The 25,783-nt window shown below is 35.7% G+C and overlaps 2 protein-coding genes across 4 annotated transcripts in view; one reads left to right on the plus strand and one right to left on the minus strand.

Moving 5' to 3' along the window:
• Window positions 1-16,813, plus strand: part of myot (myotilin) — a 33,338-nt gene extending 16,525 nt beyond the window's left edge. For all 3 annotated transcript variants that reach the window (XM_077235681.1, XM_077235683.1, XM_077235682.1), the window contains exons 9-17: window positions 2,466-3,203; window positions 3,540-3,684; window positions 3,772-3,876; window positions 7,110-7,147; window positions 10,260-10,389; window positions 11,002-11,209; window positions 12,081-12,246; window positions 13,369-13,502; window positions 16,092-16,813. In XM_077235681.1, coding sequence (XP_077091796.1) covers window positions 2,466-3,203; window positions 3,540-3,684; window positions 3,772-3,876; window positions 7,110-7,147; window positions 10,260-10,389; window positions 11,002-11,209; window positions 12,081-12,246; window positions 13,369-13,502; window positions 16,092-16,222 — 1,795 coding nt within the window. In that variant the 3' untranslated portion in view covers window positions 16,223-16,813. The remainder of the gene's footprint in view (window positions 1-2,465; window positions 3,204-3,539; window positions 3,685-3,771; window positions 3,877-7,109; window positions 7,148-10,259; window positions 10,390-11,001; window positions 11,210-12,080; window positions 12,247-13,368; window positions 13,503-16,091) is intronic.
• Window positions 16,814-16,981: 168 nt separating this feature from the next.
• The window catches only part of hdac3 (histone deacetylase 3), a 17,587-nt gene continuing 8,785 nt past the window's right edge, over window positions 16,982-25,783 (minus strand). The window contains exons 12-15 of the mRNA XM_077235684.1: window positions 22,202-22,260; window positions 20,674-20,753; window positions 19,979-20,136; window positions 16,982-17,431 (exon numbers count right to left, since the gene is read on the minus strand). Of these exons, the coding sequence (XP_077091799.1) occupies window positions 17,362-17,431; window positions 19,979-20,136; window positions 20,674-20,753; window positions 22,202-22,260 (367 nt within the window). The 3' untranslated portion in view covers window positions 16,982-17,361. The remainder of the gene's footprint in view (window positions 17,432-19,978; window positions 20,137-20,673; window positions 20,754-22,201; window positions 22,261-25,783) is intronic.

The raw sequence follows: 25,783 nt of genomic DNA on the forward strand, positions 1-25,783 counted from the left end.
CCATCCATCAGCCCCTCCTTGGTCACAACCCTCTCCAGCTCCACGATCTCTTCCAGAGCCCCCACCCTACCTTCTCTTTTGGACTTTGCTATTTATTTACAGTCCGAGGACGCGTCTTTCGGGAGGGGGTGTAATGTCACAATTATGTTAGTTTCTTTGTGTTTTGTTTTGGTTGTGTTCCTGTTTGCCTGTGAAACGATACTTGTTTGTTTCGATGGTTACTGATTATGTTTTGCTGTTGATTAGCCTCCTTGTGTATTTAAGCCCTGATATTTCCTGAGTTCCTTCTAGTCTAGTGTTAGCATTATTTTATAGTGTCTAGTTCTTGGTTTTTACTGGTGTTCAGTAAAAGTCAGTTGTATCCTCGATTACTGCAGCTAACCCTCACACTTCACAACAAGAATAAATCAAGTGAGCAGATTTACTCAGTCTTCTATGTCTACAGTGTGTATTATCCGTGTGTTGAATGGGTGGTTGCTCAGGAATGGAGGGGGCGTATTTCTGCTGCTCACATAGTTTTCTATAGATAAACAGCCCACCAGTATCTCATTGAGTGAACAGATGCCAAAGAATCGCACTACACCTTTCAAAACCAACTTTACTGGCTAGCAAAATCATTTCAAAGAGCAGGTAAGCACAATATTGCTAATCAGAATTATAATCTTTTTACACTTTCTTGCAGTCAGAATGACTAGAAAATCTATATATCTGTTCCAACAACTTTATTTATCCAAAATTTCAATGTAATCATTTTTTAATGCATAACCAGTACTTACTTTGCCTTCCTTTTTCAGTACGTAAAATAAAACGTCTTCTTTGCTTTATAAACTGTAAGTTTGACCCCTGTTGGTCATACAATATGATGACTTCATCGCTGAAGCTTTTTGACCTTTAACTCATTGCTGTGTGTTTGTGTCATATTGGATGCACTGTTAGTTTAGAAAGTATTTAATATATTATGTAAGCATTTGCTTCTGGTGTTGCGATAAAGAAAGTTTTTTTTTGTCATTATGTTCAAGGCTAAAAGTTTTATGTAAACATGCAAATAAAACAACTAAATAAAATTGTTTGATTTGTACAGCAAAATAACGTTTTAGATTCTATTAATATTTCTGCACTTCTTTCTTCACTAATAAACAAGTAAATTTGTGAGACTGACTCAAAACTTCTTTGTACAGGCGCTCAAATGTTTTCAATTTTATCTCAAGATGCTCTTTTGAATATTCTCAAATCATGCTGGATAACATGATCATCAGGATTTGTTCATGTCAGCTTGAGTGCTGCTGTCAATAAACCAAAAGGGACATGCCTGATACTAAGAAATTCTCAAATTCATTGTCATGGTACATTCAAGTTGCTATGCTGATTATTTAATTAATTTTAGAATGTACTAACATTATGGACAGTAACCACAATGAAACACATTCATTGCTAATCAGAATGGCACAGCTGTTAACGTTAAAATGTCTGTTTTATTTAATAAATATTTTGCTTGATTATTATTATATATTTAAACCTTCCTTGGAAATAAAATAATATGAATATCAATATAAACCTGCTTTTAAATTAAGCAGTGATTTCACCATCTAACATTTATACATTGTTCTAAATGTTTGAACTGTTACTGAGAAGTAAATGTCATTTAGTGCACTTAGACCCTTATTCACAATGACCTCCAAACAGGGTAACTGAGTGCCAGTGTAGCTGTAAATGAACTGCACCTGCCACGTCTGTCAGTCGCTGCCTCATAACACTTTTTTTAGCCACATGGCTTCCTGACAGGGACACACCAGCACCAGCAGTATACAATGTAACGAACCACTGTCATGTTCATTCAAGGGTAAAAAGGATTGTATAATGTAAATTATATTTATTTTTATTTGTACTTTATGTTAAAGTCAGCATTAAATGGAAGTTGCAATAGTCTTTTTTCCCTATTGTGAAGTATATCTGTGTGAAATGGGCGGAACAAGAACAAATGTAGGGCGGGGCTTGATTTTGTCCATGGTGAATTGATTGGATGGTTGTGGGTTGCTATTGGTCGATCACATGTGAGTGACAGGTCTCCCAGTCTTTTCTGATTAAAGATTATGAGTGCACATAATTTACAAAAATTAAAAAAAAAATAATAATAAAAAAAACAAAAAAAATTCATGATATGCACAGATAACATAATAATTATAACAAATACATGTCCCACAAAAAAAGGAAAAAAAAGATAAAAGATTTGTCCCTTTTGAATCCATGGAAACATTAATTCAGTAATAATTTCATGTGAATATCACCACATGACAACACAGTTGATTTACATAAATTTAAACCATACTAAACTTTGCTATACCATGGTCTCTGTCGCTCATGTCACTTTTGTTTGAATTAGGTCACGTGCCTGCAAATCATCAGTATGTGTATGTCCATTTTTTTTTAACCTGAGTAACCCAAGCCAAATTTTTCATTCCAAACAGGGTGCTGGAGTCAGGCATCAAAAAGGTTGAGTCTCCTGCAGACACAGAAGGCAAACAGAGTTCTGCCAGTCAGGTGACTGAAGCTACACAGCTCTCCTCAATGATCAAACTTGATCCTCCACCGACAGGGGTTAAAAACAGTGTTCCACATCCATTCCTTTCCACCAGCAAGCTGAGTAAACCAGTGGAACCCAGAGCCATGAATGTGACTGACCTGCCCACCTTCTCGCCATCACTTTACCCCCCCAGCGCCTTTAATTATGAGCGTCCTCGTCATTTCATTCAGTCCCTGCCCAGTTATCACACACCCGACAATGAGATCAACAAGCCGAACAATCTCAGCTGCCCAGTTTCAACCGCTGTGCCGTCGGTAAACCCGACTCAGCCTGCAGCCACTCGCACATCAATGTGCTCCAGCATGACTTTGATTCCTAAAGCACGGGCTGCTCCAAACAGAGAGAATCTGTCGCCAGCAGCTTTCCTATCATCTGTCCTGCCTTCACTGCCGAGCTCTCAGGCAAAATGCATTTCCATACCTCAATCGCCCTCTCCCAGGCGCTCCCCTAGATCACACAGCCCATCGCCAAAGGCCCAAGAACAACCTCTGTCTCCTCTAAGTCCATCACTGAATCCCGCTCCTTCTACTGTCCAGCCTCGGATATCTCCAGATTCCCTGAAAACACCTGCTCCACCTCAACAGCCCCCACCTGTGTCTCAGATTATCTACACACCCAACACGTAAGTGTGTTATCACCGAATTCTCTGAAATTTGGATTGTATTGAGGATCTGCACTATATTTCAAAATGTGCTTAGATATGGCAAGATATGTAATCAAAATTCAAACAATTCTCATCCAGAACTTCCAAGACCATATTTTCTGAGTGGTGTCATCCACATAATATTTGTAGCTCTCTGTCAAAATTAGTTTTTATTTTACTTAAAGGGCTTTCAGAGAAACATTGTGAAATTTTGATAGTTGATACTTTGGAATAGGAAATATAACTAAAATCTCAGAGCTTTAAAAGAGCAAACTTTGAGCAATGCAAATTTCCCACGGGTTTTTTTTTCCCTAGCTTGCCAAAGCCGATCTTGAAGAAGACTGTTTCCCGACCAGCGTCTCGTGCCACAGATGAAGACATTCAGGGCTCAAAAGATGCTCTCATCCAAGACCTTGAAAAGAAGCTACGAAACAAAGCTCCTCAACAAAGGAATAGTCAGGTATCTAAAGAATTTCTGATCTGTCTATTGGTAAAAAAAAAAGTGCTGAATGAAAATCTAAGAATAAGTGCATTTTTGTCCTCACAGCAGAAGATGTCTTATGAGGAACGGATGGCTAGAAGACTGTTGGGTGCAGATAGTGCTGCCTCGGTATTTGATCTTGAAAACTCCTTCAGTTCACAGAATGCAGAGGTATTGTCGTTTCCAGTTATTGGATATTTAATGTAATTGCCAAATATATTTCAATTGTACACTCATAATGTAAATGTATCATAATGTAACTTTACCTCATGTAAACACAATACACCAATCCAACTACTATGATTAAGCTCATAATCCTAGTAAACATAATCGCAGTAAACTAAGTGGCGTACGCCGATTTTAATTAATTGCATTATTACCACTTTGACCAAGGCGCACATGTGCTCAGACGCACACGAATGCCATGTGTTGTTAACACATCTTTATGAGTGAATTCTGTGACTTTATTCTGAAGTGGTCCCTCTCCTCTGAATCGCTGAACAACTCGATGCGCAGTCCCTGCTACTTATCTTCATCCAGAGATGGTGCGACGGCAGCGTAGACAACCCCAGTTACAGGGGCATTGCTATGTTCATCACAGCTCCAAATAATAAACAAAACGTCCATAGAAAAGTGTTTTGAATGTGATGAAAGTAAATTAAAACATTGGCCAGTAAGATGCCTACTGTATGCATCATTGGTGCTGTGGGGTATGCAAATAATGGCAGTAAAAAATAACCAGACTTACATTGAATCATTTAGCAGACGCTTTTATCCAAAGCGACTTACAACTGAGGAGAGCAATAGAAACAATCAAACCAACAATAGGGCAACAATATACAAGTAGGGCCTACTGTGACTAGTCCCAGTTAGTCTAGCACAGTACATGTAGCGAGTTTAAAAAAAAAAAGATATTGAATTGTAAATGTTAGGATTAATCAGACAGGTGTTGATGAAAAAGTAAACTTGATAATGGCAGCTTGAAAATGGCAGCCCGGGTTGAGTTAGGCAGGTCATTCCACCAGGTTGGAAAAGTCTAGGTAAAGTTCAGTTTAAGTGATTTTGTGCCTGTAGTGTAACTCAGCGTGGGTGTAGGAAGAAGAAGACAGGGTCGGCGGAATTGGGACTCGCACTTTATTTAGCAACAAAAATAAAGTAAACAAAAAGGTGCGCTCGTGCACCTTCACCGTAGTGAAACTCTACAGCAATGTCCAAACACTCTTCTCTCGTGGAAACAACTCAGTCCGTTTGCCAGTGTGCTCTGCTGCAGTCGCGTGCGAGTCCCAGGCCTCTCTCACTCCTCTCTCATTCCCGGCAGCTTATATGCGGTCTCCACGCCAATCACTGCAATCAGACACAGGTGTTCATCATCTGCACTTGACCCACTTACTCACCGCACAGCTCGCTGACTCGTCTCTCAATACAGACTTCGCAAAACCACGCCCCCCTCGCCACAGTGCCTCTTTGGGATGACATCACAAGGCGCCGTTCACTTGCAGATCTCAAGCTTCTGAAGGGCACGTAGGTCTGAAGTTATGAGTTTAGGTATAGCGGTGCAGAGCCAGTGGTTGTTCTGTATGCAAACATCAGTGCCTTGAATTTGATGTGAGCGGCAACTGGCAACCAGTGCAGGTTTTGTAAGGAGAGGTGTGATGTGCGCTCTCTTCGGCTCGTTAAAGACCACTCTTGCATGCTGAAAGACCTGCCAAGAGAGCATTATAATAGTCCAGTCTGGATAGAGCAAGCGCTTGGACAAGGAGTTGTGAAGCATGCTCCGATAGGAAGGGCCTGATCTTCCTAATGTTGTATAAGGCAAATCTGAAGGACTGGGCAGTTCTTGCAAGTTTGGTCTGTAAAGTTTAACTGATCATCAATCACAACTCCAAGGTTCCTGGCTGTCCTGTATGGAGTTATGGTTGATAAACCTAGCTGAATGCAGAAGTTGTGATGAAGTGTTGGGTTGGCTGAGACCACAAGTAGCTCTGTCTTCGCATGGTTTAGTTGAAAGTGGTGGTCCTTCATACAGCACGAAATTTCTGTCACGCAGGCTGAGATACGAGCTACCGTCGGATCCTCTGGTTGGCATGAGAGGTAGAGTTGTGTGTCAACAGCATAGCAGTTGATAGGAAAATCCATGTTTCTGAATAATAATAATAATTCATTAGATTTATATAGCACTTTTCTCAGCACTCAAAGTGCTTTACATAGAAGGGGAGGATCTCCTCAACCACCACCAATGTGCAGCATCCACCTGGATGATGCGATGGCAGCCATACTTGACAGTGAATGACGGATCCTAGTGATGACATGTAGATGAAGAGAAGTGGTCCAAGCACTGAGCCCTGAGGCACACAAGTAGCTAGATGTTGCGACTTGGACACCTCACCCCTCCACGACACCCTGAAGGACCTTCCAATTCTTAGCATAATCAGAATAATGAAAATTGCATGTATACGGGAGTGAAGAGGTTTGCTCTGTCATGTAAACATCTTACTGCTATTAAGTCCTTACTCTGATTATTGAGAATAATTGCATTATTTGTGCACATGTAAACATAGTCATTCCCTTAGTGACTTAACCTCTCTCGTGATGGCTGATTGACCTCTACTTTGGCTTCCTCATTGAAAAGAGAGCAGGAAAACAGATCAATCACCTGCTTAAAATGGGCAGGATTAAGTCAAAGTATAAAATATAAAGGCCTGGATATATTTCATTTTTAATGTTCAATAATTTGCGTTGCTTTCATACTCAATTGACTGAGAGTGGATGGATGTGCACGGTAACAAGTCAGTGTCGTAAACAGTTTTTGGAACCATTTGCAAAGTTTATTACATTCATAAATGGAATTAAGTCCAAACTCAATCCAATAATCAACGTAATATTCTAGGACTCAAAGACTCTGTAAAGACTTAAAGACAAGCAGATCAATCCAAACAACACTGTAACATGTGCCTTCAAAAGACGAAATGCTATGCAGTGACAAGGGCTTTATACCCTCAGTGCTCATGATCTGTGCTGTGAACAAGCTAGAGTGTCTTATATAGAATCCATGTCACATGATTATTATAACAGTATACTTAAATAATGCCACAAGCAAAGCTAAAACACCTGGTACTCAAGAGTGGCAGTTTGTGCAGCTATACTTTGTTCCCATTTGTTACCATCACTCTAGTTGTCTAAAACAGGAATTTTCGAAGCCAAAGCAAATAGATAACAGCCTCTCCGTGGGCCTAAAATAGCATGTGTACAATCCATGTTCTCTTCAGCTATCCTGTTTATCATGATGCTATTATTATAATGCCACATGTGTACATACACTATAAGACCTCAATTCACTTAGTTTGTCTATCTATCTTATGTTTAATATTATTCAAAATATTTTATTATATGCACTATTCTAACAGCCAGGGTCTCCAGAAGATCACCACCCTGGAGGAATATGGTAAATGTAATTTTGCATTAGGAGTATCAGTTTGGAGTTTGTATCTGAAGTTCATGAGTGCATGTACACCTAACAGTTCTGACACCTGAATGAATACTGGCTGACGTTTGTGAATGCAATAAATATTGAATGACAGTAACACTTGATGGTTCCCTTTAGAAATTCTGTTGACTAGAAGTACCTATAAGTCAACTAACTCTCACTAGATTATTAGTAGACGGTGTGTTTAATATATGCTATCAATTTATTTTCATGCTCCCCAACAGATATTCTGCTGAATACAAGTAACTTTGCAAGTACATAATGGTAATTTATTTTACTAACCCTAATCTAACAGTAGACGAATACTCTTATGAGAGTTGGTTTACATGTAGGAGCAACATTACTTATAGTCAGCAGAATATCTTAAGGAGACCATCAAAATGATCAAAGAGTAACCTGAATTTTTTTTTTGGCACAAGCCGAGTTCGAACTTTGCAATGTGTGAATGTCTTTTTATATATATATGGGGGATTGGGCAATCCAACGGTCTCCATTGACTTTGTATTGCATGAAGTTGCCTCCTTTGTCATTTCTGACTTTCTGACAAAAGCAAGCAAGCAAGCAAGCAACTTTATTTATATAGCACATTTTTTAAACAACAGACGTTGCCCCAAAGTGCTTTACAGAATAATAACATGGAAGTCATACAACAAAACAGACATACTTTATTCAAAAGCTAAAGAAAATAAATACGTTTTTAAATAAGACTTAAAAGTTGTAATCGATGGAGCTGACCTCACATGGAATGGGAGACTATTCCAAAGTTTGGGACCTACCACGGAAAAAGCACGATCTCCTTTTGATTTTAAATTACAACGAGGTACCTTTAAAAGTCGTTGATCGGAGGACCTGAGAACTCTAAAAGGAGAGTAAGGAACTATAAGATCACTGATGTACTGGGGGGCAAGGCCTGACAATGCCTTGTAAACAAACAAGAGAATTTTAAAATCAATCCTAAATTTGACCGGTAGCCAATGTAGGGATTGCAGTACCGGAGTAATATGTTCTCTCTTTCGCACCCCCATTAAAAGCCTTGCCGCTGCATTCTGCACTAACTGTAGGCGGACAAGAAGAGTCTGGGGGAGACCGATATATAAAGAATTGCAGTAGTCAAGCTTAGATGTAATAAAAGAATGAACTACAATTTCTAAATCCTCACTAGATAAAAAATGCTTTACTTTAGCAATTGATCTCAGGTTAAAAAAGCTTCCTTTGACAACAGCACCAATCTGTTTCTTAAAGTTAAGTGATGAGTCCATAATCACCCCTAAACTCTTTACATGATTCCTAGTCTTTAGGGATAAAGAACCCAAATGATCAGGAAAGCAAGAAGAGATGGGAGAGCCTAAAATCAAAACAAAAGTGGATACAGGCAATTGAAACAGAGCGCAAGATGTCATATTATTCTGAGAACTAACTTACGCCCCCTGGAGGGGAACGTAATCGGCGACATGATAGCTTAGCTAACAGAAATATAATATATAAAACTGACTTTTGAATATTTGGCTTACCAGTGACAAAATGTTTATTGCACACGTAGTGTATTTTAAGTGCATACTGAGTGTCAGGATCCCACAATGTACCCATTCGTTCCAGCTGATGCTTCGAGTCTTATTTTCTGTATCCACTTTTGTGTCCTTAAAGGTACTCTAAGCGATATCACGCATTTTTTAGGCCAAAACATTTTATGTCACGTACAGCAAACATCGCCTCACTGTCCGCTAGCTGCCTGTCCCCTAATCACACTTTCACCAAGTTCCACATGTTCCTGGATCAACATCTTTGTTGATCCTGGAACAACTTTCAGATCAACCAATCAGATTTGAGGGACAAGTTTACAGTTTATGTCAAGTTAAGGCTTAGACCCAGGGTAAGGTGCTTCAACATCAGTGTTATTCACCTATCTTTTCCCTCTGATTTTAGGGAAAAGTTATGGGTAGGGTTAGTTTAGGGGGAGGGATTGGGTAAGGACTAAATTTTGGGACAGGAATGTTGTTCCAGGATCAACAAAATATGTTGATCCAGGAACATGTCTTACTTGGCACATCCCAGGCTCCATACACGGCAACAAAAACCACGAAACATAACAAACTGTTCCAGCCAATAACCGACAAGAAGGATTAGGGGGTGGGGTTTGGGGGGTTAGTGCGCGAATGAGGAGGAGGGAGTGTCTAGCTAGCCTCCGTTTTGTTTGACAATACCTTGAAGGTCAACAAGAAGTGACGTCACCCGACATCGCTTAGAGCACCTTTAAACACTGTTTTTTGTTGTTGACAGCTTTTAAAAACTTGGTTCTGTTTTTTTTTAGCTTGTTTGCTGTACTCCCTGTCACATAGCAGCTTTTAGACATTGTTTTGTTTGTTATAAGTCAGAAATGACAAGGAGGCAACTTCACGCAATACAAAGTCAATGCAGACGGTTGGATTGCTCCCACCGAACTGAATTTCTGTTACATTCAGTTTGTTTTCTATAGAGCCACTAAAGGGATATGGTGAAGGAAAAAAATATGAGATGGAGGAAAAATGATTTGTCAATGCTTTTGCTTTTTCTCACTAATGTTTTGGATTCCTTCAAGAAACTTTGCGATCGCTCGCAAAGAGCTCAAAACATTTTGCGAGTGAATGCAAAGTTTCTCGAGTGAATGCAAAGGTTTTGCGAGTGAATGCAGAGTTTCTCGAGTGAATGCAAATGTTTTGCGGGTGAATACAAAGTTTCTCGAGTGAATGCAAATGTTTTCCGAGTGAATGCAGAGTTTCTCGAGTGAATTTTGCGAGTGAATGCAGAGTTTCTCGAGTGAATGCAAATGTTTTGCGGGTGAATACAAAGTTTCTCGAGTGAACGTAAAGGTTTTGCGAGGGAATGCAGAGTTTCTCGAGTGAATGCAAATGTTTTGCGAGTGAATGCAAAGTTTCTCGAGTGAACGTAAAGGTTTTGCGAGCGAACGCAAAGTTTCTTGGGGAAAAGCAAAGTTTCTCGGGGAACACAAAATGCTTATTCTTTTTCTTCCCATCTCATATTTTTCACTATGTCCCTTTAGGGGTTCCCTAAGTTCCCACATTTTTTTGTGCAGGTCCAGAAGAAATCGTTCTGGAGGGGACAGTACAGAGACCACCCAAGAGAAGTGTTTTGCTCCTCGTTTTATACAAGTGCCACAAGATCTTACTGTTGAAGAGGGACGATTCTGCAGGATTGATTTTAAGGTAGGGATGATGAAACAGTTACCGGTTTGACGATAAACCATGATAAAAATTCCCGATGGTTAGTATTTCGGTTTCATATTTTAATTATCATTAAAACCGTATTTGATTCGAAAAACTCGCTGTAAATACCGTTCAGCATTAAGCAAAGTTAGCAAGTTTCACACAGCGTAGGTTTTCTGTGAAAACATGATGGAAGGCAGAGTGCTGAGAAAAAATATATGAAGGATAAATGAATGATTGGATGAATTATATGACTGTATCTCTTAGGAGGAACCGACTGTCATTAGAAAAGTTTTGATGGCAACAAAGATAAATGCAAAGATAGGTGGAGTCTAACAGAGTCTAGAGTTTATGAACATTTTTAACAGAACTACAATTGTAAAATAAATCTAACATCATTTTCGTGTGATTTCAGCTTGTAAAAAAGCGTTCACGTCCTCATAGAGATTATAATTACAGCTTGTAAGAAGGGAATTTTCTGAGATCTCCTACTTGCACCATGAACGGCTCTGAACAGAACGTATTGTCATCTAGAGACTACGGTCATTACAAAATGGTGTGAACGCAGCATTTGTACACCAACATTTAGCTTTTCCTTCTTTTTTCCTGCAGGTTGTTGGTTTGCCAACCCCAGATATTTCTTGGTATCTGGATGGGAAACCCATCCGACCTGATGATTACCATAAGATGCTGGTGTGTGAGAAAAGTGTCCACTCCTTCATTATTGAGATCGTGACCATTCATCATGCTGGTGTATATGAATGTGTAGCAAAGAACCGTGCTGGAGAGAGCCACTTCTCCGTGCACTTGGATGTGATCGGTGAGCAGCCTTTTCTTACCTTTATAACATTAAGAGTAAAGTTATATCTTCTCTAATAGTGTGCTTGTGTTGTAATTTCAGTGTTTTTTTTATTTTGAAATAAAGTGCCTTGTGAAAGTATTCATATCATATAATTTCATTATTTCAAATTATCATGTTGCAACCTTATGCTAAAATGCTTTATATTTTTCACATAAATATGCATACTTCATAGATTCATTAAAAAGCAAACACTGCCTTTCCAAATCATGTCCAATCGTGTTGTTAAGTTTCAAGTGCCACAGAAAAGGGTTTGAATGCTTATGCAATATAATTATTTTTTACTAAATTTGCAGTGTTATCACAAATCAGATTTTTGCTTTGTCATTATGGGTTATAGAGTGTAGTTTGATATAAAAAAACGAAAAGAAAAACAAAATACATTTAAAGCATTATAGAATCAGGTTGCAACATGAAGAAAAATGTGGGAAAATCGAAGGGAAAAAATACTTTTGCAAGGCAAACAGTTTCCTGTCATTTTATCAGATGATGGAATATTTGATCATTTTGATCATGATTTGTTTTTCCACTTTTCAACTTCCCTGAATATTAAACAATAACCACTTAATAACTTTTTTTACAAGGAAAATGAATATCACTGACCGTACTTAAGCTGAACTATGACACTATTTTCTCCTAGATCTGCTGTACAGCCAAAAAACATTGTTGCATTATTTGCCTGTTATCACTGTAAAGATTTTCAGAAGTTAATTATAGCATCTTATACAACATAATTACATGCAACACAATACATTAGTGACCACCGTTCCACAGACATTATATGACATGATGATTGTGATAATACATGTACCTGTTGACTGTATCTCCTCAGCTCACGAACAGTTGTGTCCTCCCACTTTTGTGCTGAAGATGAGGAACTCTCGAGCTCTGGAGGGAGACGGCATCAGGTTCGAGTGTAAGGTGACTGCGTCTCCAACCCCTCAGCTGTACTGGAAGAAAGACAAGGAAATGCTGAGGATTGACCCTATGAGAATGAGGTCTGTGTCACCATTATGGACACTTATTTTGATATTCTGTTTCGTTTCCCTTCATTCCTATACAGTATCCCTGCCCTGTTTCCTACGTTTCTGAATATGTCCTCATTTGTTCCTATGGTAACATTATTTGCACCTGTCATTTGCATGGTCGTTGATTTATTTCCTGACTACTGTGATTAAATGCTGTTCTTTCTGATACCCCTTTTTAAGCTACTACACATTACAGTCTGACAGTTTATACACTTAAATGACTATTTTGGATCCATTTTTGTGTGTTTTTGGGACAATTGCTTAAAGAAAACATGCACACAAAGAATGAAAAAGATTCTGTCATCATTTGGTCACTAAGTCATTCCACACCTATGACTTTCTTTCATCTGTGGAACACAAACACTATTTTATAAATTTATTTTAACTGTACAAAGACAAAACAAAAGCACCATAAATGAAGTCCATCTGACTCATGTGCCACGATTCCTAGTCTCTTAAAGTTTAAAGCTTTGTGTGAGGAACAAGACAACATTTAAATCAGTATTTTAATGTCAAATCTCATTTACATTCACATCCACTTAACTGTCACAGCGCATCTTAATGTCAGTAAAATGTCAGAACAAGTGCTTAATCTGTTAATAACGTCTTAAAGCTGACCATCTCCATTCACCTACATTGAATGGTACTCAATATATGCAGCAAAATTACTTATTTTATGTTCCACACAAAAGAAAGTCAGGTTTTGGAATGGTAAATGTGAACTTATGTTTGTTTCACAGATCTTCACACATGTTCTCAGTGAAATTGTTTGTTACCAGTCTTCAAATATATGGCACCAGATCACTCCACTCTGCTCCAAAACAGATCATGGAATTATGATATTTCTTGAATTTTCCTCCAGCACGAAAAATTATATATTCAGAAAGCATTTAATGAAATCAGACAGAAATCAAGACAATGACCTGATTCTGAACTTTAAAAAGACATTCCCATAGATTTGAATTGCAGAAAGTCCCAATGTTAGAGATTCTTCCATGAAATGTTAGCCTAATTGTCTGTACAGTAAATGATAGTTTAGATGAAAGCTTCATAAAGCAGTCTCTGTTGACATGTGCATGTTTGGTCTGTCAGTCTTTCTCAGGACAGTTCAGGAAAGCAGTGCCTGATCATCGATCCGGTGATGAAGTCTGACGGAGGATGGTACACTGTATCCGCCATTAATGAAGCGGGAATGTCCACATGCAATGCCAGGCTGGATGTGGCCAGTAAGTGCACGTACTCTATTTACCTTTTTATCTTGAGACTTGTTCGAAAGTTTGTGAGTGAGTATTATTTTGCTTTGTTCTGAACTTTTGCTTAGACGCTTTGCATTGGCATTGCAAAACATTTTTTTATTGATAAAGTTAAAAAGTATTTGAATACATAAGGTTTGTAGGATTTTAATCACATATTACATAGGCCTGTTTGACAAATTAATTTATAAAAGTACAAACATTCCAAGTTGTCTTTCAATTAAAGGCGCAGTAAGTGATTTCTGAGAAACACTCTTGATATTTGATATTGAGTTCGCACGTACATGAAATCAGATATAGTAAATTTATGCTTATTTGGCATGCTCTCCAAGGGAAATTTGGCCCAAACCCAGAGTGCTCCCCCTCCTTGACTGGGATAGAAAACCAGCCAAGAGTGAGGTGATGGGGTGGTGGAGGGATGCTGTGAAACTGGGACATCGATGAGGGAAGGCTATATTTATACCGGCTTCCTCTTGTGCTGATTGGTTGATTACCTGAACTTTGTTACATAAAACTTCATTTGAAATCAACACCCAAATAAACATACACCTACCCATAAGAAACACACCCCTCCCTTCATTGCTCCGGCCCTGAAATAACAAACATGAAATGCAACACAAGCAGCGATCAACGAAGGCCGGATTATACTTCATTTTCTGCGTTCCCCTCCTTTTAAAAGTGTACTTCTTTGGCCGTGAGTGTGGAAATACACAAGTGGTGTTCACTGCAATTTTTTATCCACATATAGCCAAACTAACTTTCATCTTTAAGAGGAATTATATTCCTCTGACCTATTCCTCTTTGGTAATATCTCAGCCATCTTTCAACAGTCTTTCTACAGATGTCCCCCGACTGCTGATAGGCTTAGGCCGTGTGTCACCAAAGCGTTTTTTCACGCAGCTGGCGTAAAATTCCAATTGTTTTCAATGGGAGCGCCGCGTTTTTTAAACGCCATGAGCGTAACGAGGCGCTGAGCGTGTATTTAACGCTCAAGCGCTGAGCGCCCGGCGTTTTTTACTGGTCGCCGAGAGTTGAAAAATGTTCAACTTTGGGTAAAACGCTGCGCTCATCACAGTCACTTTTTACACAGCCGTCCAATCACAGTGGAGGAGGGGCGGGGCAAATACCACACGACCAACTGTCACAACATTCTTTCTGTACAACGACATCAACCAGCCGAGCTAACCGAACAAAATAGATGAAAAATTAATTTTTAGTATGAAACAAAATTATCTGCGAAATCAGTTACAAGTAAACTGTGCTGCGGATATTCTGTATCATAGCAACGAATCGTCTCAACTGAAAAAACGCAGCGCTGCCAAAACGCCCTCAAGCGCCCACAGCTAGGCGTTTTCAGCAGAGCGTCCAGCGTTTTCAGCCGGCTAAAAACACTTTGGTGGACACACGGCCTTATTCTCTCTCCTCCCACCATCATGAGTGGACACGCCCCTTTCTGCTGATAGGCTTATTCTCTCTCCTCCCACCATCATGAGTGGACACGCCCATTTCTGCTGATAGGCTTATTCTCTCTCCTCCCACCATCATGAGTGGACACGCCCCTTTCTGCTGATAGGCTTATTCTCTCTCCTCCCACCATCATGAGTGGACACGCCCCTTTCTGCTGATAGGCTTATTCTCTCTCCTCCCACCATCATGAGTGGACACGCCCCTTTCTGCTGATAGGCTTATTCACTCTCCTGCCCACCATCATGAGTGGACACGCCCCTTTCTGCTGATAGGCTTATTCTCTCTCCTCCCACCATCATGAGTGGACATGCCCCCTTCTGCTGATAGGCTTATTCTCTCTCCTCTCCATTATGAATGGGCACGCCCCCTTCTGCTGATAGGCTTATTCTCTCTCCTGCCCATTAGGAGTGGACACGCCCCCTTCTGCTGATAGGCTTATTCTCTCTCCTGCCTCATCATGAGTGGACATGCACCCTTTTGCTGATAGGCTTATTCTCTCTCCTCCCTCATCATGAGTGGACACACCCCCTTCTGCTAATAGGCTTATTCTCTCTTCTCCCCCATCATGAGTGGACACACCCCCTTCTGCTAATAGGCTTATTCTCTCTTCTCCCCCATCATGAGTGGACACACCCCCTTCTGCTAATAGGCTTATTCTCTCTTCTCCCCCATCATGAGTGGACACATCCCCTTCTGCTGATAGGCTACAAGATTGTTTTGGTACTCGGTCCAAGCCACTGTTTTTTCTCCTATTATTTACACGGACAGGTCTGTGTACAAACACAGTATTTTTTCATCACACGCACTGAGAAAACACCTAGCAAAAAAATTCACAAAATTGTTTGGCAGTTGATTTCAGTTTTTTACAGCACCTCTCAGAAATCGCTTACTGCACCTTTAATGTGATCTCATAAGATTGCATGTTTAAAATGAGTCAAATGTTGTTTCAAATATTTTTAGATGAATACTGCAGGACAGTGATGTCACTGAATAGCATGTTATCTACTGAAATATTGAATTATTTTCTTTTAACCAGAATTTTTTCAGTTTATTGCGGTCTCTCAGCCCTGAATAGCAATGCCTATTTTCTTCTAGCTCGAATGAACAAGACTGCCCCTCCTGCCAGATCGATGAAAAGCTTTCCCATCGTAAGCCAGTTTTCCACGTTGAGCACAGAGCCTCGTCCTCGCCACACCGCCCCTCTGTACGAGAGTGAGGAGCTGTAGACACGCACTGGACTCCTGCAGATGGGCATCTGGGACATTATGCAGGATATTTCTTTGTAAATGACCCAGTTAGTGTAGTTGCTCCTTCTATCAGTCAAATTCACTTTAGCCAGTGCCTCTGAATATTTCCCAAGGAATGATTGGAAAAAGTTTACTATTCCAGTGGAATCAATAGCCTCATCCCAACACATGACTTTCTATTTCTGTTTGCCTGGTTAGAAAAATGGATGATGACCAGTTTCATGTAAAGCTACATATTTATGAACCCCCTATTCAAGGAAACATGTATCTTTTTTTTTTTTTTTTTTCAGTTTTACATAAATTAGAATAATGCCTTGATTTCTTTATCATCTGTAATGTGTGTTGTTGATGTAATGTTTCTCAGATGTGGAAGCTGAATATAGTATGTGTGCAGCGTCGTCACTGATACACTGACGTACACCATGATGTTATGTTTTGAGAAGGAATTTTTTGCTACTAGAACAAAGGATATGGTCAAATATATTGATTACAGTCCAGAACACAGATATCATTTGTGTTATACATGTGACATGAACATTTGAGTAAACTTCTTTGTGAGAATACTATAAATTTATCTCTGAGTTGTTTTTTTATGAAGTCAAAAAACTGTAATGCTGATGAGATAATACAAAAACATGAAAATAACTGCATAATCAACTGAACTACTGTCATTGAGGAGGATTACGGGAAGTTCTTCAGGTTAGACCGTGTAGATGGAAGTTGAAGTTAGAAAGGCTCTTTTCTAAAAGATTTATTACAGAAACATTCTATAAACAATTTATGAAAAAGCCAAGGCAAAAATATTCAGTTAATCATAACCACTTGGATATACACTCATTCATCACATGATTTCTGATCCTTTTCAATACAAATGCAGTATCTGTCGTACACAGGACTCAGTGTGAAGTTCCCTTTTATAGCTGAACTTTGATAAAAATGGAAATACTGTTGTGACGATAACAAGTTCCACACAGGGCAAACTACACAGTTACAGTGCACATGAAGGAGAAACAATTCAAATTGGCTTTCACACTCTCATCACAATGCAGTAAGTACTAAAGATATGGCAAGGAATGGACATCTTCATAGCTAAAGACCCAAGTCAGGTCCATTCTTCATCAGATCTCCACGTCACTTTCTTTATCATTATCATGGTCACCATCATAAAATTCATTCGCAGCTTCAGGCCTGTGAGGAAACAGACAAGAGTTGCTCAGGATATTCAATATGCAGTCAAGCAGATGACGTGTCAAAATTAAGAGACCAATGCAAAATTAGAGGTTTCTTTGGATTTACTATTTATATTTATGTGTTTGAGTAAAATTTTTTTTGTAAAGTCTTATTTTAATAACTACTGACAACATTTCTTCCAAAATTTCAAGTAATTAAAATTTTGAGCATTCATTTGCTGGAAATAAAATAATGCAAAGAAAACAAGTTTCTATTCATTTTTAAACAACACTATACTCATGTTTTAACTTGGGAAGAGTTCAGAAATCAATATTTGGTGGAATAACCCTGATTTCCAATCCCAGCTTCCATGTGTGTTGGCATGTTCTCCATCAGTCGGGTCACATGATGTGGGCCGATTCTAGCCTTCCTGAAGCAGCACCAGATCATCACCAATCCTCCACCAAACTACAGTGTGTGTGAGAGCCTGTGGGCTGTAGGACTCTCCAGGTGTCCGTCTAACCATTAGAGGACCAGGGGCCTGATGTAGGAATGTTGTGTACACACAAAAAGGCCATTGGAATTTGCGTATGCAATTTTCCATGCACATATCAGGATTAAAAAAAACAATAACAAAAAAAGACTAGGTGCGCACCGTACGGACACTCTAGACTGCGCGTACGCACTCTTACTGGAGTGAGCGAAGTACTGAAGTAAACATGATGATCCAGTTCCACATTTAGACGAAATATACCATTCTCATTAATGGAGTTACGCACTGAAATCACATGAAATCATTATCTATTATCTTTTATATTCATTTAAATTGAAATATGTGTAGTGGATGCGATGCTTTTGAACACTTTCCTGTGGCATGCTGTATTATAATGTTTTGACTACAGCGAGGATAGCTTGGCACATGATGGGCCTAATTCCACTTTAACTTGTGTTCTAATTAGCCGAAATATTTTCACGCGAATAACAATCAATGATGCGCACTTGACTCCATCTAAGCAGCATAGCCTAGCTGGTGTAATGACAGACACCGAAGGACTCGCACTGTACAACCTCTTATTATAACCTCTTTGTGGTCTTCCCAATATTATGAAAAATACCATGTATTTGAGGATAGAGTTTGAAGGAAACGGTAAGATATGCACATTATATTTTTTGTCAGTGATGTGCCGAGTAAGGAAATAATTTACAATGCAAAAATAAGGCCCATCTTTTTCCATTAAAAATATATAAACATTCTATAATTCTGCGTACACACACTTTTAGGATGAAAACTACAGAAAGTTTTATACATGAGGACCCAGGTGTTGGGCAAAGCTGAAAACTGTCTTTATGAAGGACGTGTGACTCAAGTCAAGTCAAGTCACCTTCATTTATATAGCGCTTTTTACAATATAGGTTGTTTTAAGCAGTTTTACAGAGATAATAGGAAATTACAGTAGCAGAGATTGTTTATCTTTACAGCAGTTCTAGAATAAAGTTATTTGTCCAGCTAAAGTTAGTTTTGATTGATTGATTCACTTCCGTGACTCAAGCCACGTACAAGATTATCCTGGAGGAAAAATGTCTTCCTTCTGCTCTGACAATGTTCCCCAACTGGAAGGATTGTTTTTCCCCCGCAGGATAAAGCTCTAATCCACACAGCCAGGACAATGGAGTAGAGGATGGAGGAGCACCAGATCAAGAGCCTGTCATGGCCATCTCAATCTCCAGATCTGAACCCACTGAACACCTCTGAAACGTGACCAAGAGCTTCACCAGCCATTAAATAAAGACAAACTGCTTGATGCTTTTCACCAGGAGTGGCATAAAGCAAACGTGCCGAACATCATGTGACCGACTGATGGAGAACATGCCAACACACATGAAAGCTGGGACTGGAAATCAGGGTTATTCCACCAAATATTGATTTCTGAACTCTTCCCAAGTTAAAACATTGGAAATGTGTTGTTTTAACATGAATATAAACTTGTTTTCTTTGCATTATTTAAGGTCTAACAACTGTTGTAATTTTCTGCAAATAAATGATCAAAATGATAATATTTTTATTCAAAATGTGGTAGTTTAAGTTTGGGGTCAATTATTATTATTATAGTTTTTTTTTATAAAAAAATTAAATAAAAAAGTATTCACCAAGAATGCATTGAACTGAAAGTAAAGACTTTTACATTGTTCCCAAAAATTCAATTTCAAATAAGTACATTTATTTATTTATTTTAAATCTATTTTTAAATAAATTATCTATAAGCTGTAACTTTCCATTCATCAAAGATGAAAATCCTGAAAAAAGAAGGATTGTTTCAGAAACAATTAAAACAGCATAGCAGTTTTCAACATTAATAATAATCAGAATGACTTCTGATAGAATGAGTCCTGAAGGATCATGTGACACTAAAGACTGAAGTAATGACTGGATAAATGCCATCACAGGATAAACTACATTTTAAATTGTAATAACAATATTTCACAATATGACTGTATTTTTGTTCAAATAAATGCAGCCTTGTTGAGCAGAATACTTTAGGAGAATAGTGTTGGTCTTATAATCACCTAGAGAAGTTCTCTTCTGATCCTCTCTCATCGGGATCTGCCTCATCCGGCCGCTCATAACTCAGCAAATCAGAGGGAACGTCGTGGATCTGAACACTCGGCGCATGATTCAACATCTTCAAGTTCTCGAACACAGTTTGACGAATCTGCTCCAAATACTGCAAAAAGAGGTGATAAAGCACTGGTTAGAGGAACACCAATGAAATCCTGAACACCAACGAAACATTCATTTGAGGTTTCAAACAAATACTCTAAATAAACTATCATTTTCATGTACAAACTGCATTTGGGTAAGCCTGCCCTTGAAAATATTCAAGTGCAGACGTAAACTTGCGGAAATGCTTCTGTTATGCATTAATATCATGTAATACAAAAATTTTAAGTTTAATTAAAAAAATGCACATGAATTTGAGAATAGTTTAGTATTTGCTTTGTTTCTTTTTGTATATTTTATTGACATCAGTACAGTATCTTCCAAAGATCATCTTGTGCTGCATCTGAATCCAAAACACTTTTAATTGATCTTTCATTATTATTGGTTTTACATTAAGATCCTCAACTTGTTTATTTCCAGGTTATAAAGAGTTTGTGTGTGTGGTCTGAGACCTTCGGACCCTACTGTATGTCAAGACAAATGTAAATGTAAAGACATGTTTGTAGACACAAACAATATATGTTTGTAAAATAATGCATACTTGTCTAGAGTTTTGGTTTTCTATCCTTGTGCTGACATCTGGGTGAAGTGTGAAGTCTGGAGCAAAATATTCAAAGTATTCTGTGCAGAGGACAAATACAGAGATGAGAAGATATTTTACAAACATCAACAAACAAACGTAAAATGGGGCCGTTTTAAAGCAGTGCATAACCTAGATCAGGGGTTCTCAAAGCAGGGTGCGCCACCAATAGACACGCGGTCTTTACACTTTTGATATGAAACAGTCTCAGATTTCAAATTATGCCAATTTTATTATGAAATTAAAAAAATAAACCATTTTGGCGGCGTTTAATGTGCCGTGACAGATCCCCTGTAGCGCCTCAGTTCAAGACAAGCGTCTCTTCCACTTTAATACCAGTTACAACAATTAAACATTAATGAACATCAGAAGGTATATTAAAAGATACAGTACAACTTATCGAAATCCATGTCTCATGTAAGCTCAACCAGTGTTTCAAATGTGGAAAAGCTTGTAAACTGTCACATTACGTCACATTTACCTCAGAAAAATCAAAAGCATTTTGCTAAATATATGTACCATATTACATATTCATTATAATTTATGTTCTTCAATAATGCATGTTTGAATAAATCCATAATTTTTTTATGACAGCCATCATGTAAATGTTTATATTTCAAAAAACAAATAGGAGTAGAAATATAATTATGTAATTGTAAAGCTAGTATTATAACTATTATTATAAAAACTTCCTTGAGTGAATTAAGTGTTTGTATACAAATCTGTTAATTTTAACCTTCAATATAATATTAATGTTGTAACAACTGACTCCCATGTAAAGTTTACAGCATTATAGAGATTATTTTCCCTTGAGAAAAATTTCCATGTACTGTATATATATCCTGATATATCCAAAATAACTGATATCCAATCGCAAGCTTGTGAATCGAAATCGAATTGAATCGTGAAACCTGTGTCAATACACAGCTCTATATTGCCATCATAAATAAGTTTAGCATCCAAATACATGTGAATATGGAAACATTTGTATTTGTGCTGAATGAGAGAGTAGTCAGTTTCAGTTTGAATAAATTAGTTTAGGCTGAATTTAATGAATAAAATAACCTTAATGAATGCCACTATAATTTATATATATATTATAACATAAACATAAGAGGGAATAAAATACTTGTATATAATAATGTTTGTAAACGAGTTTTATTTACCGGTATTTTACATTATTTCGCAAACTACTTAAGTTTGACCTGGTGTTGCTGTATTATTAAAACGTCCATATTTACAGATGGAGACCTTTTGCGTCAATCAAACAAGCATATTGTGTCCATTACTCCCACCCACATTAACTTATAATTATGAGCTCTGTAATAAAAAAAACATTTTACACCCAATAAGGGATCCCTGGCCCCAAAAAGTTTGAGAACCCCTGTCCTAGAGGACACTCATTCACACAACCACTAGACAATATGTAACAGAAGAACAGAAACATGGAATAATTCTAGGTATCTTTTCTTCAGAGTTGCAGTCTTACCACTATATGGAAGTTCATCACTTATGGACTCGTCAACTAGCAAGGATGTTTCAAATGTCCTAAAAATGAAAGCTATGATGCATTAATGAAAATATCAGAAGATAACAGTCAGACAGCAAAGATATTATATACTCAAGAGAACAAAGGGGTCATATTTTTTTAATTGAAAAACCTTTATGTAAAATGAAAACTAAAAAGCAAACAGAATGAAAAAAAGAGCAAACGTTTCAGTTACGTTAAAATGAAAACAAGACCAGAGCGCAAACGTTTCATCTCATAGCGTTCTTCAGAGAAATCTATGGCTGAAAGCGTTTGCTCTCTGCTCTGGTTAAAACACTTTGCACTTTTTTCACATGCAAAAAGTGAAATAAAAGATACATTTCTGATACATGTTTAATGACTAAAATTGAGGGGAAAAAAATCTCTTTTATAGAGAGTAGGAGTAGCAGTATTGGTATCGCGATGCCTTCTTTCATAAAAACATGCCATTAAACAAATATTTAAAATATAAACTACTGTTGTTTCTACATTCATTTGGAGATTAAATGTGATATTACAATATGAAAATATATCAAAAACTTTAATGTTAGGTACGATTAATCACAGAAAAATTTGCAAATTATTAGTTGATATTTCTTTTATCAATTGACAGCACTAATTTAATAGATTTAAATATTATTCAGTATTGTTTTATTTAGAGATTTAAATATTAGTCAGTATTGTTTTATTTAGAGATTTAAATATTAGTCAGTATTGTTTTATTTAGAGATTTAAATATTAGTCAGTATTGTTTTATTTAGAGATTTAAATATTAGACAGTATTGTTATATTTAGAGATTTAAATATTATTCAGTATTGTTTTATTTAGAGATTTAAATATTAGACAGTATTGTTTTATTTAGAGATTTAAATATTAGTCAGTATTGTTTTATTTAGAGATTTAAATATTAGTCAGTATTGTTATATTTAGAGATTTAAATATTAGTCAGTATTGTTTTATTTAGAGATTTAAATATTAGTCAGTATTGTTTTATTTAGAGATTTAAATATTAGTCAGTATTGTTTTATTTAGAGATTTAAATATTAGTCAGTATTGTTTTATTTAGAGATTTAAATATTAGTCAGTATTGTTTTATTTAGAGATTTAAATATTAGTCAGTATTGTTTTATTTAGAGATTTAAATATTAGACAGTATTGTTTTATTTAGAGATTTAAATATTAGACTATTGTTTTATTTAGAGATTTAAATATTAGTCAGTATTGTTTTATTTAGAGATTTAAATATTAGACAGTATTGTTTTATTTAGAGATTTAAATATTAGACTATTGTTTTATTTAGAGATTTAAATATTAGTCAGTATTGTTTTATTCAGAGATTTAAATATTAGTCAGTATTGTTTTATTTAGAGATTTAAATATTAGTCAGTATTGTTTTATTCAGAGATTTAAATATTAGACAGTATTGTTTTATTTAGAGATTTAAATATTAGACAGCATTGTTTTATTTAGAGATTTAAATATTAGTCAGTATTGTTTTATTTAGAGATTTAAATATTAGTCAGTATTGTTTTATTCAGAGATTTAAATATTAGTCAGTATTGTTTTATTTAGAGATTTAAATATTAGTCAGTATTGTTTTATTTAGAGATTTAAATATTAGTCAGTATTGTTTTATTTAGAGATTTAAATATTAGACTATTGTTTTATTTAGAGATTTAAATATTAGTCAGTATTGTTTTATTTAGAGATTTAAATATTAGACAGTATTGTTTTATTTAGAGATTTAAATATTAGTCAGTATTGTTTTATTTAGAGATTTAAATATTAGACAGTATTGTTTTATTTAGAGATTTAAATATTAGACTATTGTTTTATTTAGAGATTTAAATATTAGTCAGTATTGTTTTATTCAGAGATTTAAATATTAGACTATTGTTTTATTTAGAGATTTAAATATTAGACTATTGTTTTATTTAGAGATTTAAATATTAGACTATTGTTTTATTTAGAGATTTAAATAGTAGTCAGTATTGTTTTATTTAGAGATTTAAATATTAGACAGTATTGTTTTATTTAGAGATTTAAATATTAGTCAGTATTGTTATATTTAGAGATTTAAATATTAGACAGTATTGTTTTATTAAGAGATTTAAATATTAGACAGTATTGTTTTATTTAGAGATTTAAATATTAGACAGTATTGTTTTATTTAGAGATTTAAATATTAGTCAGTATTGTTTTATTCAGAGATTTAAATATTAGACAGTATTGTTTTATTCAGAGATTTAAATATTAGACAGTATTGTTTTATTTAGAGATTTAAATATTAGACAGTATTGTTTTATTTAGAGATTTAAATATTAGTCAGTATTGTTTTATTTAGAGATTTAAATATTAGACTATTGTTTTATTTAGAGATTTAAATATTAGACTATTGTTTTATTTAGAGATTTAAATATTAGACTATTGTTTTATTTAGAGATTTAAATATTAGACTATTGTTTTATTTAGAGATTTAAATATTAGACTATTGTTTTATTTAGAGATTTAAATAGTAGTCAGTATTGTTTTATTTAGAGATTTAAATATTAGACAGTATTGTTTTATTTAGAGATTTAAATATTAGACAGTATTGTTATATTTAGAGATTTAAATATTAGTCAGTATTGTTTTATTCAGAGATTTAAATAGTAGACAGTATTGTTTTATTTAGAGATTTAAATATTAGACTATTGTTTTATTTAGAGATTTAAATATTAGTCAGTATTGTTTTATTTAGAGATTTAAATATTAGACAGTATTGTTTTATTCAGAGATTTAAATAGTAGACTATTGTTTTATTTAGAGATTTAAATATTAGACTATTGTTTTATTTAGAGATTTAAATATTAGACAGTATTGTTTTATTTAGAGATTTAAATATTAGACAGTATTGTTTTATTTAGAGATTTAAATATTAGACTATTGTTTTATTTAGAGATTTAAATATTAGTCAGTATTGTTTTATTTAGAGATTTAAATATTAGACAGTATTGTTATATTTAGAGATTTAAATATTAGTCAGTATTGTTTTATTCAGAGATTTAAATATTAGACTATTGTTTTATTTAGAGATTTAAATATTAGACTATTGTTTTATTTAGAGATTTAAATATTAGACAGTATTGTTTTATTTAGAGATTTAAATATTAGACAGTATTGTTTTATTTAGAGATTTAAATATTAGTCAGTATTGTTTTATTCAGAGATTTAAATATTAGACTATTGTTTTATTTAGAGATTTAAATATTAGTCAGTATTGTTTTATTTAGAGATTTAAATATTAGTCAGTATTGTTTTATTTAGAGATTTAAATATTAGTCAGTATTGTTTTATTCAGAGATTTAAATATTAGACTATTGTTTTATTTAGAGATTTAAATATTAGACTATTGTTTTATTTAGAGATTTAAATATTAGACAGTATTGTTTTATTTAGAGATTTAAATATTAGACAGTATTGTTTTATTTAGAGATTTAAATATTAGTCAGTATTGTTTTATTCAGAGATTTAAATATTAGACTATTGTTTTATTTAGAGAT

The sequence above is a fragment of the Siphateles boraxobius genome, unplaced genomic scaffold (genome assembly GCF_051911475.1).
Source record: "Siphateles boraxobius isolate OS27281-9 unplaced genomic scaffold, OSU_SipBor_1 2, whole genome shotgun sequence".
Classification (NCBI taxonomy): domain Eukaryota; kingdom Metazoa; phylum Chordata; class Actinopteri; order Cypriniformes; family Leuciscidae; genus Siphateles; species Siphateles boraxobius.